The following is a 14489-nucleotide window of genomic DNA, read 5'->3' on the forward strand; positions in this document are numbered from 1 at the left end:
TATTATATATATATATATATATATATATATATATATATATATATATATATATATATATATATTATATATATATATGTATGTATGTATGTATGTATGTATGTATGTATATCACTATTTAATGTACATTATGTAATGTCCTCCACATTAGCGTTGCTTAGTCAAATACAACGCGCAAGAAGAGATATACCTCGGAGACGATAAAAAGTGAGTAACAAAGTAACGATTCAGGAGTATAAAATTGTTGATTAACACTCTGATAATTTTTGATGATCCTAATTTCTCAGAGAGACTATATAACCGAGAGATTATCTCCGAGACACGATATAGCCTAGTTAGGGCACGCACCTTTGTAAGATTTGGCACCTTCTAGATCTGAGTCCGCGCGACGTTTTTTTCATTTTTCGGCTCGCACCTGACAACTTATGCGCACTTAGAGAAATGAGCCTATTTTTTATCGAATGTGATATTATGTTCGCGCGCGTAAATACACGGCTTTACATCACACTATAAGTATTTTGACTTAGAGAAGAAGATGAAATCGTCGCACGCGGAAAAATGACCGAATATCAAAAAAAAAAAATCTACTTTAGCTTTACGATGACTTTTGGTGCAATGTGTGAATCAGTGTTTCGACGAGCGTGTATGGATAGCGTTTATCATCGTACATGGTTGTAACGATAGAATGCAACTGAAAATAATAAACAATAGAAATAATACAGATGATAATCATCCAACTAGAGAGACGCACTTGGTTGAATGATGAATAAAAATTCGTTGAATGTTAGTAATGTCGAATCGAAAGTAACATACACGTATTGATTACATACATACACCGAAACGTATCAACGCGCTTTACATTAATTTATGTCTTTTGCAGTAGACGCTCAATCATAATGCACCGAACCGTTTTGCCCTACGAAAGAACAGGCAGATCTGGAAGTTGATTACTACCTCGCGATTACCAAAGGTATATACACGATCTATGATATCGTCTGAACAGCGTGCTTAATCCGCTTTAATGCGTTTTAAACACATATACATACACAAATGAGATGACGAATCGTCGTGTAACATAACTAATATATTTAGATATGATATTTAGATTTCTCGCTCTCGTTGAATTTCTTTCTTTCTGCGAAAGAGAGAAAGATACGCGTGCGTTGACGAAACGCCGTGCTGTTAAAGCGAAAAAAAAAAAAAAAAAAAAAAACGGATCGCAATTTATCCTACGCAAATTCAAGCAAAAATCAGTGTTCTGAGAGAATCCGAAATAGATATAGAGATACATCCCAATTTTATTCGCTATTCCTATTATTATGCACCTAACGCGTCAACCGCCACCTTCTGAAAGAATATTTCAGCACCCTTCACCCGCGAACTCGACGGATCCGCGAATTTAGCTGTCCTATTTTTCTACATTGTATATTCTGGTCGCTGTGTACTGTGTATAATGGATCAGGATCGTTCAAGGCACTTCGATGCCTTTAAGAAATGGACGGAAGGATAATGTATAATTGGGCACAATACGCGCAGAATAATATAAATCGACGATACGATAATCGAAGATGAAGAATGTAGAGATTGATTCCTCCTTCATTTTAATTATTCGCTGTACAAATTATTTTACATACTTCTCGAAATAAAATAACATGTCGTTTATAATATCGTGCACGTTATTTTATTACACTTAGATTGTATCTTTATCCCTATCATGAAGGATGAACCACTTGAGAAATACATGTACATAATATATCGATTGATTATATTTAACTAATTATAAACTTTGGCACGAGAAATGAGATCAAAACAGTAAGAAAAGTCTATCATCGTGGACAATCAGCTCGGATTATGATATTACTCATCATAACTGTTTAAGATTCTTAATAGAGATATCATATCTCAAGACAATTTTCTAGAATTACAATGATGACAGTTCTGTTCGCATTCTGTTATATCTCTCTATCTCTTCGTCGCTAACGGACGGTACCAGGTCGCGAATAGCGTCCGAAAAATGTTGCAGTTCCACGACAATACTATCCTTAATCGTATCTTCTTCAGAAAAACCCTTTTTGCTTTCCTGATACTTTGCGACAACTTCGCGTACAGCGTTCAGCCAGGCGTTGGAAGAAACGGAATATAAGTCGGCACCGGTGACGTTGTCGGGCAATTGGTCTACGACCCGTTTCAGGTCTCGTCCGTTATTCCATAATTTGAATTTCCGCGTCTGTGCCTGTAAAACACCGAGCTTGGACGCGTGGTCGGAATGAATGCCGACATAGAGCATCTTATCAAATCTTCCGGGTCGAAGAAGCGCGGGATCTATGAGATCGGGCCTGTTCGTGGCCCCTATGATGAATATGCCGCCGGATTCGTCGAGGCCATCCATCTCGGCGAGTAATTGAGAGACCACGCGGTCCATTACACCGCCGCTGTCGCCGCTTCTGCCACGATTGGGTGCCAATGAATCTAGCTCGTCGAAGAAGACGATACAGGGGGCCGCGGAACGCGCACGCTCGAAAACTGCGAGACAATAATAAGAGTAGCTTTGCGTTATCTTGCTCTTAGAGAGTAAATAATTCTTTGTTTATTACAAAATGGCTTTCTTCTTCTAGATGACGTACTTTGTCTTACGTTCTTCTCGCTCTGGCCGACATACATGTTCAACACCTCCGGACCTTTGATGGATAAAAAATGTAATTGGTATTCCGTCGCTACAGCTTTGGCGAGAAGAGTCTTCCCAGTGCCGGGTGGACCGTATAACAGTAATCCGGATTGTCCAAATCCGTAGGCGTTCAACAATGGCAATTGAATTCTACGAATAATTTCGTGCTTCAATTCCGCCAAACCGCCTATATCATCCCAGCGAACTTCCGGCACACGTGGGGCACCTTTAATATCAGAATACATGGACTGCATATATTCTGAAAATACATTTAAGGTTGTAGTAAAAGAAAAACGTGAGATTTTGTCTATCTTAGCAAGATTAATATGCGGTTGCGAATGAATGAATGAATTATTATGCAAAATATATTTAACAAAATTTAACACTCAATTTAGAAGATAAATCAAATATATTGTATAATTTGAGAAAATTTACTAAAGAACGTCTTTCACGTCTTGTGACACTTCTTAATATTTGTACTTGAATATTTTTTAATCTTGCTAATTTAATTACAAAGCAATTATACCATAAGCTCGATCGAAATCTATTTGTGTCAAAGTTTTAGAATCGGACGGTATTTCTGATTTGCATCGAAATTTAGTCGCATGTAACGTCAATGCCACCAAATCCGCGAATCTGAAGTCTGAGCAAAGACCAGAGACTTTCGATAGATCCGCGGTGGTCGTTAGATTCCTCTCGGATAGCAACCAAGACATCAATTCCGCCCGTTTATTCTGATTCAAATGCCTGACGTGAATCGTCTCGATAAATATTCGTTGCAATTCCGCGGGTAGATCAGTCTCGTCCGAGGCGGCTACGATGATCAGAGGAAATCTTCGATGTTTATCAGCGTATAATGTTGCGATCTCTGCCGAAAAAGCGGATATAATCCTCTCGTCCTTTTGGCCCTCGGCAGTCTTGCCGAATATCTATGAAATTACAGCAATTAAACTACGATAATAAAAAAGTGCAAACTAATTTGACGATGAACTGTCGTCTCTTACACACTTGAATATTATTCAAATACAATATGCATGGCACGCATTGTTGTGCGTTATGTAATGTCATGCGAAGTTTAGCCTCAGTTTGCGCCGCCGTTAGAGTTTGCACCTCCGCAAAGTCAACGCTGAGGAAGTTCAATCCCATTTCCGCGGACGCGATTCGAACCAATTCGCGTTTGCCGCAGCCTCTCGGTCCTTTTACGAGGAACACCGGTCTTATGGACAATTGTACATCTGAAACGATTAAGAGAATTAAAAAATATAGCGTTTTTTATTAATTAAATTTTTGTGCTTCAACTCTCAAAATAGCATCAAACAAGATGTAATTTTTTGTTCATGGCAAACTGAATTTAATCGCTCTCAGAGTGATGAAATTAAATCTGTTTCACTCGAAAACGCTAATACCAGAGCGATTACAGTATTATTTATTCTATCAATCTCCTATAAAAAAGTGTTAATTATTTCTTACTCTTCTTTAGGAACGGTGTGAGGCAGAATATTAAATGTTCCAAAGGTTCTGTCAAAGCTGATGGAAATGTAGAAACATGTTTCCGCGGGATATAATCGTGAACCCGCGACTCTTGGATGAGTGTTGACTCTCCACGCACGACATAACAGCCGTTAATATTATCGTTGCATCCATGGTGATTTACTTTCAAGGATTTAACTGTAAAATACATCGTGCAAATCGCCGGTGATCCTGACGAGTAAAGTCGATCTTGCGCATATTCTCTCGCGTCGATCTTAAATACATCATTTACACGTAAATATCGAGGACGTGAAAAATAATTCTCCAACATGACATCCACCATTTTGGTAGCGCAAGCATACGGATTGGCGATTAAGGATATTCTCGCCTCGCTCGCAAATTCAACTACGTCATCTTTCAATGGCACTAAAAAATAAATTTTTTATTTTTTAATATTAGCAAAATTCGATAATATTCAATAATCGGTTACGACGTAATCTTAAAAATCGTGAGGGAAAATTATACGATTTTATATTTTAAATATAATTTTATATATATTTAAAAAATATATATATATATGTATAAAATTAAAAATACGATCTGATAAATACTTACATATAAAACACGATTTGTCCAACTGTTCAGAGCCAAGAGCGTTTTGCAAATTATGTCGCATTGTTTCGGAGATTAGGATAGTATTTTCATCAGCATCAGATACGGATACGATCATTAATTTATATCTTGTCAATGAAGTCATCGAACATATGTGAAACCAGGAACTTGGCGATTTCTTTGAAAGTCGTGTATTTGCTAACGCACAGGAATCGAAGTCAATGTATTTACTTTGTATATCTTCTAGATCGTTTAGCATGCATTTAAAAACTACATCTGGCAACGTAATCCAGCGAAGATTTTGTTTAAACATTCTTTGCAATCTACAATATAGATACTCCAGGAAAGCGTAGCTCAGCACGTAACGCGGATCTTTTCGCATCAAAATGCTGGTTATTCCTCTTATGATCTTTTTGTGAAGCAGTAGTGTAGACAGCATTCTCCCACGTGTGTTATACATAATTTATACTGAATCCTTTATATTAGCTTTACACAGTCACTTTTCATATGTTGATAAAATACATCGGACCTGAGATTAAAGAGAAAAGAAATTGAAAATTATAATATTAAAAAATTATTAATAATATTAATACTAAAAAAATTATTAATAGTATAAAACTATAAATTATTACAGTATTAATAAAAATTACATAGTATTAATATTTTCAAAAATATTGTTTTCTTTTAATAATTCAATAATCTTTACGTAATGTCGAGGTTTTGTTTGGGTATCAGATTAAAGCGAAAGAACATGCATTTTATAATATTTTTCATATTCTCGAAAAAATGCGTATAATAAATTCAATTTTTATAGCTTTTTACATTTTATATTAATCTTCATTTCGCGCCAGATCCTCTGCAATTTCTTCCCTATACTTTCGCGATTCATGGTTATTGACGCGGAAATTTAAATAGTATTTCGCTCAAGGAATTTTATTTCAAATATGCAAAAGTAGCATGTTGTACTTCTATAAAGATTTGTTCTATTTTCTCCATTTATTGGATATAAAAATAATTTTAAATAAAATAATTACTTTAATTTTAAATTTATTCCATTTCAATTCATTTTAAATAATAATAAAACAAATAATTTTAAACAATTAGAACAACCTAAAATAACAATTCTTTTTTTAAAAGCACCTACACATATATACGCCATTTAGCTTCGTAATCTTTCGAATCATCGCGTGTTAGAGGTTACTTTTAATCGTAGTCACGATAAGAGAGAGAGAGAGAGAGAGAGAGAGAGAGAGAGAGACAAGGAGAGAGAGAGGGGGAGAGAGAAGAGAGAGAGAGAGTTTTGAAAGTAGAACTCGAGAAAACTCTGTGGAGTAATTATGGAGTAAATCTTTGGGCTGTTTCGATGTTTTATCAGAAATGCGTGTTTAACGGAATAAATAGTGACAGAGAGATTTTGAACGTACGTTGGCGGAATTCAAAAAATACGAAAATGCGCCATCGCTTTCGTTTACCATTCGGTTGAGAGTCACTGAACAATGTACCCAATTTCGGCACCAATCTTCGGCCGAGGTTACTATAGGAACAGTAGCGGCGCGTGGGAGAGAGAGTCGTCCTCGAGGGAGATCACGCGAACGGGCCCCTTCGGGCGCAACAGCTGTGTGCCTATCGGTAAATTTCGAGCGGCTGGAAAATAGCCAGGCTCGCCGCTCGCGAGGCGCGACGTCGGTGACGTCACGGTGAACATTAACAATTCGCGGCTGCTTCGCGCGGCCAACTGCCAACTGACGGTTGATCTCGCGCTCTGGATCTGACACGTAATCGATCCGCAAGGGGCTCGATCGAGATTCCGCCACTTGCCGGCGGTGACGCGGGGCGACGCGACGCGATATTCCGGGTAACCTACGGACGGGTACACCTACTTATCATTGTGCTTACGTGTATGTGTGTGTGTGGTGTGTGGTGTGTGCGTGCGTGCGCTACACAGCATGTGTAGTGGAGAGGAGACAGTTAAAACCGTTGGTGGCGGCCGTTAATGCGCGAGGCTAACCCTAACCTAATCCGCGCGCCCCGATAGCGTCCTTTATTGCAGTTTTTCTCGGCAACGTATATATCAGTTCCGGAATTTAAAGGTCCGGTTCTACGAACGCGCGGGGGGCGTACTGTTGTATTATTATGCGAAGCTGCGGTAAGCGAGGGTGTTGACGACGCGCGATGGGAGTCTGAGAGTCTGGTTGGTTCTCGACTCGAGTGTGCGACTCGGGACTCGGTCTACTTTATACGATACTTGCCTCGCGAAGGGAATTCGAGGAAATTGATGTCGCGACCGGGTAATCCCGGCGATCCCCCGAGAAATACGTGTCCACGCAATCGCCGCAATAACATTCTCTCGCTCGTATCATGTACATATGCGGTCCTCTAACTTGACAGTCGTAAAGTAAAGGATGTTTACATTTTTATACGTGTACAATCGTATGATCAATTGGGATGCCGCTGAATATTCTCTGCTACTGTTTGCGTTAATTGTCGAACTTTTTGTTGTTTTGTCAGTGTATAAGGAAGTCTCTGAGCGATAAACGACAGAGTCAGTGGTGATGGATCCCGCGACGGTGATTGCGCTCTGCAAGGAAAATATCCAGCCGTTAAGGTACGGACGGAATGCCGTGCAACTCGGGACCGCATTGAGAGCGCAGGAGGACGCGGACGCGCAGCAATTGTTGCTGCAGGAAAAGCAGTAAGTGTCCTGGAAAAGTGTTAAATATTTATTTTAAGTACAATTTTTTAACTATGTATATCTGTATACATTTTTATTTAGAATCTACGAGGATGCGGTTAAGAATTACGAAGGGGATGATCCACTGGAGAATTGGTACGAATATATTCTCTGGGTGGAGCAGAGCTATCCAAAAAATGGGCACGAAGCCCAAATCGGAAGATTGTTGCAGCAATGTCTAGGGACATTCGAGAAAGAGACCAAGTATCATCAAGATCGTAGATATATACGTTTATGGATTAATTATGTGAGTAATACATATTTTATATGTAAGTATAATTGTACAGAGAGCTGTGTATATTAACGCTAGCTTCACTCTTAGATAAGTATGCAGAAGAATCCATTAGAATTATATCAGTTGCTGCATAACAATGGTATTGGAACTAGAGTGGCAGACATGTACAGGGCCTGGGCTTTCGAATTGGAGCAGATCGAGGATGATAAACGAGCTGACGAAGTTTACTTAATGGGACTGTCTGCTCATGCAGAACCATATGAGGAATTGAGTCACGCTCATCAGTATGTATTGTTTTGTTTTATTTTATTTATTTTTTTTTTAAATAATTTTATGGATATAATGGATAGTAAAACTTTATATGTTTTCCATAGAAATTTTCAATTTGCCGTGGCACGCAAGACGCTCGGTCGAATCGAAGAAAAAAATGATGTTTTGTTGTTCGAACAACGACAGGCTTTCAGTTCATTAAGAGCGATAAGGGCCGGTAAAAGAGTCGGTAGCATACGAACGGGTCATCGCGTACGCGATTACTATCCTGGCGTTGTACCTCAAATTTCAGCCTCTAATGCAAAGCCCAATTCTAAAATACCAATATATCAAGTGAGACCTATCTATCTATAATAGTATAATATAATTTGTTTTAAAAATAATTTATGTAATAAAATATGTAAATAGGATGACACACCTGGAGAGATGAAAGGCTCTAGCATACTGGATCATGTGCCTATAGAGGATTCAGTACATAAAGAGAATACCATCAAACCTGGACCATGGAATAGTGGACACAAGAGAGGGCCATTAATAGCTCCGACTGTAAAAACGGGTTTTAAGAGTAAGGATGAGAATAAAGTAGACCAAACTAGAGTAAATTATTAAGTTAAGAAAGTTAATAATTTCATCAAAATTTGCTTCTTTACGTTTCTAGTTCATGAAGATCAAAGTGAGGATGTTGACATGGAAAAAATTAAATTATTCCCAAATCATATAGCTTTTTGTGATGGTAGTAAATGTCATGATGATATAAGGGTGCCGGTATATGTAGCAGATATAGTAGATCCAAATATTGTACAGAAACAACATTATCCCAAAGAGTTAGTCTATGCTGATAATGTCGATCGTAGTATGGAGGAAATTAGAGCGCAACTTTATTTCGAAAGGTATAGTAAAAAAAGAACAAAAAAATCATTTAATGTATGTGTATCTATCTTAAAAAAATATACGCTATTATTATTATCATACATTTTATGTAGTATATCGTTAATTAATGCATATGATAATCATATATAATATAACGATTTTTTAATACAGAGGAGCCCAACTTTTGGAGAATAAACATGAAATGTCGATGGCTTGTTTACGCGAGACGGATGGTGAATCTCAATCTCAGTTGAACAATTACGAGAACATGTATCACTTACAAGAAATAGAGGAGCAGAAGCTTAATCAGCAGAGAAGAGAGGCTGAGATCAGCAGACAAAGACTTCAGGCCGAGCAACAGGAATTGCAGAGACAACAGTATGAAGTTGAGAATCAGGTTTTAGAAACTCAACGTCAGGAAGCGGAACGGAGAGAATTGGAAAGGTTAGAAGCTGAGAGACTTGAGGCACAGCGAATAGAAGCGGAATTAGCGCAGCGGAAATTGCAATCGTCGAACCAGTTTATGCATCATCATACTTCGTCCTTGGCCGCCGATGCCGAAGAGCACTTGCTCGGACAGAGTCTTACCGTAAACACGAAGGAAGCTATTTCGGTCGTGCAGAGTCTGTGGCAATCCCCAGACACGACCATGCGCTATCGTAGCCATCCCGTGGCACCTAGAATAGTAGATTCAAGAAACAAGATGCCGTTCGATATACACATGGATAGCTCTATGACACAACACGCGATGTCTAGTAATAAGCCTCATCATCAGGGATACAACATGCAAGTTTATAACGATCAAGAGAATCATCAAAGTTATGCACAGCATCATAGTTATTCGGGTCAAGAACAACATGCTGGATATGCAAATCACAGTCTGCAAAACAGTTATCATTATCAGATGCAGGTATAGAAAACATTCATAAAGTAATGCTCTATTTTTCTGCACAAAATATATGTATGTCGGATAATATATAAATTTAAAGTAATATTTAAATTTGAACCTCTAAAGCAATAAAATCTTATTGATTGCAGCAACATCATGAGCATCAAGCGCAACAGTCCCAACACCATCCTCGACAGCATCATCCGCAACATCATCAGCAGCAACAGCACCAAATGATTCCATCGCATCAGCAAATGCACCCTGTGCATCATCAGTCTCTCTCTCATCCGCAGCATTTGCAAGCGCCTCACAGTCAAATGTCACATCATCATCCTCAGTCTCCACACATTCATCATCATCAGTCTCCGCACAATCAACATCATCAGTCTTCACACAATCAACATCATCAGTCTTCACACAATCAACATCATCAGTCTCCGCACAATCAACATCATCAGTCTCCGCACAATCAACACCATCAGTCTCCGCACAATCATCATCAGTCTCCGCACAATCAACATATTTTGCATTCTCAGCAGCCTCAGCATATGCATCAACATATGCAGCATATTCAGCATCCTGTTTATGGAAACATGTTACCTACTGACATCGGATATCAACAATATCCGCCATCAATGGAAGCTCCAACTATGCTACAACAGAGTATAGAGCCACAGAAACAATTACATTTCTCGCCGTATAACGATCCCGACATTGAAACGAGCAAGCCGTACAGAATGCCACCCGAGTTACCATACATCAAGTCGCCTGGGATGAATCGTAAAGATATCAAATATCTTGAGAGTGCGGAAGACAAAGAGAATGCTATTGTCGTGGATTATAACGGTCCGCTTGAAGAAAATATGGTACCCAAATTAGACGAGAATAATCTTTATATCGACGAAAGTCTAGGTATAACTCCTCTTTCAACTATTAACGAAACATGTTATACGGAAGCCTTTAACACGCACTTAACAAGTTCTACGCCAATGACCAATCATTTCAAGCCATCCTACAGAATGAAAGATGATATACAATTTTCAAGTCAGAATACTATCCAACCGTACGTATCAATCTGTTTCAGACATTTTTTTACAGGTGTATATTGAAAAATATTTATAGTTTGAACTTTACTTATGTTGAATAGAATTGCGGAATCACCTAATGTGGAAGGCGATGATAAATTGAGTGTAATATTGGAGTCCACACGGGAATACGTTTCAAGCAGTTCAGGTAGCACGAATTATACTACTAAAACTACTGGATTGACTTTTGGATTAACGAGAGAAGATATGGCTCCTATTAAAGAACAATCTGTGGACACAAGTACATATAATATCTTTATTATATTTAATAATAAGCACACATCTTTTATTATTTATGATTGTATTTAACACATATACATTTTGAAAAATCCGTTTTCTTTTCTGAATTTGAACAATAGTCATTAAATATCTTATTCTATACGAGTTATTCCTTTTGAAGAAAAATAAAGATTTATTGTTTATAAAGTTGTAGAGGAGGAATCAAACGAAGCCTTGCTGTCTACGAATCAGCCTTATGAGCAAAAATTGCGTGCGCAAATTCAAGCTGTACATGCTCAAAGTCCGCGCACAGTACAACGAAATGTTGATCAGATAACATCTGAGATACAGAACAATTGCGATTTGAGAAAGTCTATAAATTTACAATTTAATAACGAAGAGGAAAAGTCAGAGGTAAAGATCGATACCATGGAGTGCGAGGAACACGAACCTATGGAACAAATAGAGGAGGAGGAAGAAGAGGAGGAAGAGGACGAGGAGGAGGTGTCTTTTGAGCTCCCTTCGAAAGATATAAACCCATTTGACAAGAATTTAATAACAGGCCTATTGAAGAAAATTAAGTTTCCACAACCTCAACATGCAGATGGATATACAAAAATAGATACCAATTTAAATAAACTCGTGCCTTCTACCATGATTACGCTCGGTATTCATCTTTTATATCATGATTTAAAGATTTTTGTGCGTCATATTGAAATATATTTGCAAACAACTTTCCTTTTCTCATACTTGCCGTCTTTACGATTGTGCAGGCACAGAAGCGTATGATTTGGAAAAGTGCCTTGGGAAAGGAATGTATGGAACAGTTTTTAAAGCAGTCAATTTACAAACAGGCGAAACCGTTGCTCTTAAAACGCAAAGACCCGCTTGGGTCTGGGAATATTATATCGTACGAGAGATAAAAGCGCGTCTTACAAATCCACACATGGTAACAGATATGCATTTCTTTTATTCATCAATGCACTTATATTTTAATTATTTTTTTCTTCTATACATGTTAATATATTCTTTCAGTTACGCGGTTTTATGGATGTAACAATGGCATATGTGGCCAACAATGGAAGTGTACTAGTTTCAGAATTTTCCAAGTTTGGAACATTATTATCAGTGACGAATCAGATAAAAATCGCCACTGGCAAGCCTCTGATGGAGCCTGTAGCTATTTTCTTCACAATCGAAATGCTTCAAATCGTGGAGTACTTACATAATTGCCAAATCATACATGGGGACATAAAGCCAGATAATTTTTTAGTAATGCGACTGTTAGTATTACTTTATTATTATTTTTTTTTTTATTAGATATAAACTACACAGTTATTGACTATCTAATACGCGTTCATGATATGTAATTGTAATTTTCAATATTCAATTTAAATTTATGCAAGATATAGGAATTGTTAAGAATAATACTAAAACAATACTAATAATTATATCTTTTAAAATATCTTAAAAATCTATATCATGAGATAGTATATTTTGTTAAAGAAAAGAATTTCATTACTTAATAGTAAAATATATATATATATATATAAGAATAAAGAGAGAGACTGTTTTTCAAATAGAATATAAATACATAAATAATTAATATTGCAAGATTTATCTTTTTAGTTATGTACATTTATAAGTTGTTCTTAATGTTTTTATAATCATTATTGATAGACCTACGCAAGATGTAAGGCCAACAATACAGTTGATAGATTTTGGATGCAGTATAGATATGAAACTATTACCGGAAAATACAACGTTCACGCAAGTCATAAAAACGGAAGACTTCACTTGTATCGAGATGCAAACCGGAAGACCGTGGACATATCAGACTGATTTATATTGTCTAGCAGCGACCAGTCATTGTTTGCTATTTGGCAATTATATGAAAGTATCTAACGTAGGCGGTCGTTGGTTTATTGCTTCGAAATTACCAAGGTATATAAATAATAAATGCATGAACAAGTATAATCATATTGTGTAATTAGTTGAATCACACATTATTCTCAAGAATTTAAAAAATTGACTTCTTTTTTTTTCCTTATTACAGGTACGCTAAAAAGGCTGCGTGGGAACAATTTTTCACAGAACTATTAAATGTCGAGTCTTGCGAAAAGATGCCTAATTTGGCAAAATTGAGAAATATGATGGAGGAAACGCTAGCGCAGATGTCGGAGGCGCAAGCGAGATTTCGGACTTTCGTCAACATCCTTAACAAACGATAACGCTTGCTCTATCTGATGATATGTACTATTGTGTGCACATATTTAGTAAAGAACCAATGTGTAATAAGAGACATTAATGTTATTATGCTATTTATTATAAAAAAGTTAATATTACAGTGATAAATATATGTATCTACACAGTTATAACACATACACACGAAATGCACTTTGCGGCCTGCTTCGTGGAGGCTTTATCGATATTCGTGTTGCTTGCACATAATCAACGTTATTAAGGACCACTGTTGTAAAGAGAGTTTGACAACCCTTCACAAATGTTTCGGAAATTTACGAGGTATGTGAAGATTTATATGACAGAAGAATTTTTTGGAAATGTATCTTGTTATCTCTCACAACATTGTATGAGTTTGCTACATAATACTTGTATAATACGACTCAATGCAAATTTTACAAAAAAAAAAAGAAAAAAGTCGAGTCTGTAAAAATGAATAGTACAATATAGGTATAATGTGATGTAGTATTTGGCTCATTCAATTTGCAAGATAGAATGACATGCGAAAGGACGTATGTACGAAGAAAACATATTTGTTTGTGAGTACCTTGTATAGATAATTAAAAAAAAATATATATATATATAATTCTTGTATATTTCAACAAATTTTGAACTTTCAAGCTAAATTGATTCTGTTGCAATGTCGAAGCGAATCCGTTTCGTTTTCATATATTCTTTCCACAATGTACGGAAATATATTGGATAAACGATATTATTAACTGTTTATCCTAGACGAATCTTCCTTTCTTCCACCTCATTCACTTTTAATTATATGTAAAATTATTAAACCAATAATAATTACAATGGATTATGTATTATCAAAAGTCTAAAGTGATACCAATTTTTTTAATCTGAATATGTGCAGGCTTGTTTTCGAATGTCCACTAAACAGGCCTTTTATGTATTATAGTTTTTATAAGTTAGATTATATATATATATATATATAAATATATGCGCGCGTAAATAAGACACGATCAATGGGAATTTCCAATTTGTGTGTTCCAATCATAGATTTTATAAAGATACTCAAGGACTTTAGGTTGTCCAAAAAATATGAATAAATTATGAATAAAAATTATGTATTTACCATATACCACTATATAGGACATGTTAAATCATATATATATAATCGACAACCTATCGTTCTTGTTTGAATTTATGAGAATATGCCTTATCTCTTACTTTAATGCAACACGAAAACAACT

At 36.6% G+C, this 14489-nt stretch overlaps 2 protein-coding genes across 6 annotated transcripts; one reads left to right on the forward strand and one right to left on the reverse strand.

The window, feature by feature from the left end:
- Nucleotides 1–84: 84 nt before the first annotated feature.
- Nucleotides 85–6355, reverse strand: Pex6 (peroxisomal biogenesis factor 6). Of its 2 annotated transcripts, none has more exons than XM_072896007.1 (7): nt 6217–6355; nt 4748–5273; nt 4133–4558; nt 3671–3897; nt 3189–3591; nt 2622–2921; nt 85–2520 (listed from the first exon to the last, which is right to left on the reverse strand). In XM_072896007.1, exons 2-7 carry the CDS (start codon nt 5202–5204, stop codon nt 1919–1921), a joined length of 2415 nt encoding a protein of 804 aa, XP_072752108.1. In that variant the 5' UTR covers nt 5205–5273; nt 6217–6355; the 3' UTR covers nt 85–1918. The 2 variants fall into 2 exon arrangements, with proteins under 2 accessions (XP_072752108.1, XP_072752107.1); XM_072896006.1 differs by having other exon boundaries at nt 6169–6305.
- On the forward strand, nt 6244–14383 carry LOC140667770 (uncharacterized). Of its 4 annotated transcripts, none has more exons than XM_072896001.1 (15): nt 6244–6373; nt 7253–7436; nt 7518–7722; nt 7798–7994; nt 8085–8313; nt 8389–8545; nt 8639–8870; nt 9022–9760; nt 9889–10802; nt 10887–11065; nt 11252–11710; nt 11817–11992; nt 12079–12326; nt 12724–12987; nt 13100–14383. In XM_072896001.1, the coding sequence occupies exons 2-15, from the start codon at nt 7297–7299 to the stop codon at nt 13272–13274; spliced, it is 4314 nt and encodes a 1437-aa protein (XP_072752102.1). In that variant the 5' UTR covers nt 6244–6373; nt 7253–7296; the 3' UTR covers nt 13275–14383. The 4 variants fall into 4 exon arrangements, with proteins under 4 accessions (XP_072752102.1, XP_072752100.1, XP_072752101.1 ...); XM_072895999.1 differs by lacking the exon at nt 6244–6373 and adding an exon at nt 6484–6614; XM_072896000.1 differs by lacking the exon at nt 6244–6373 and adding an exon at nt 6690–7139.
- Nucleotides 14384–14489: the final 106 nt, after the last annotated feature.

Source organism: Anoplolepis gracilipes, chromosome 7 (assembly GCF_047496725.1).
Source record: "Anoplolepis gracilipes chromosome 7, ASM4749672v1, whole genome shotgun sequence".
NCBI lineage: Eukaryota > Metazoa > Arthropoda > Insecta > Hymenoptera > Formicidae > Anoplolepis > Anoplolepis gracilipes.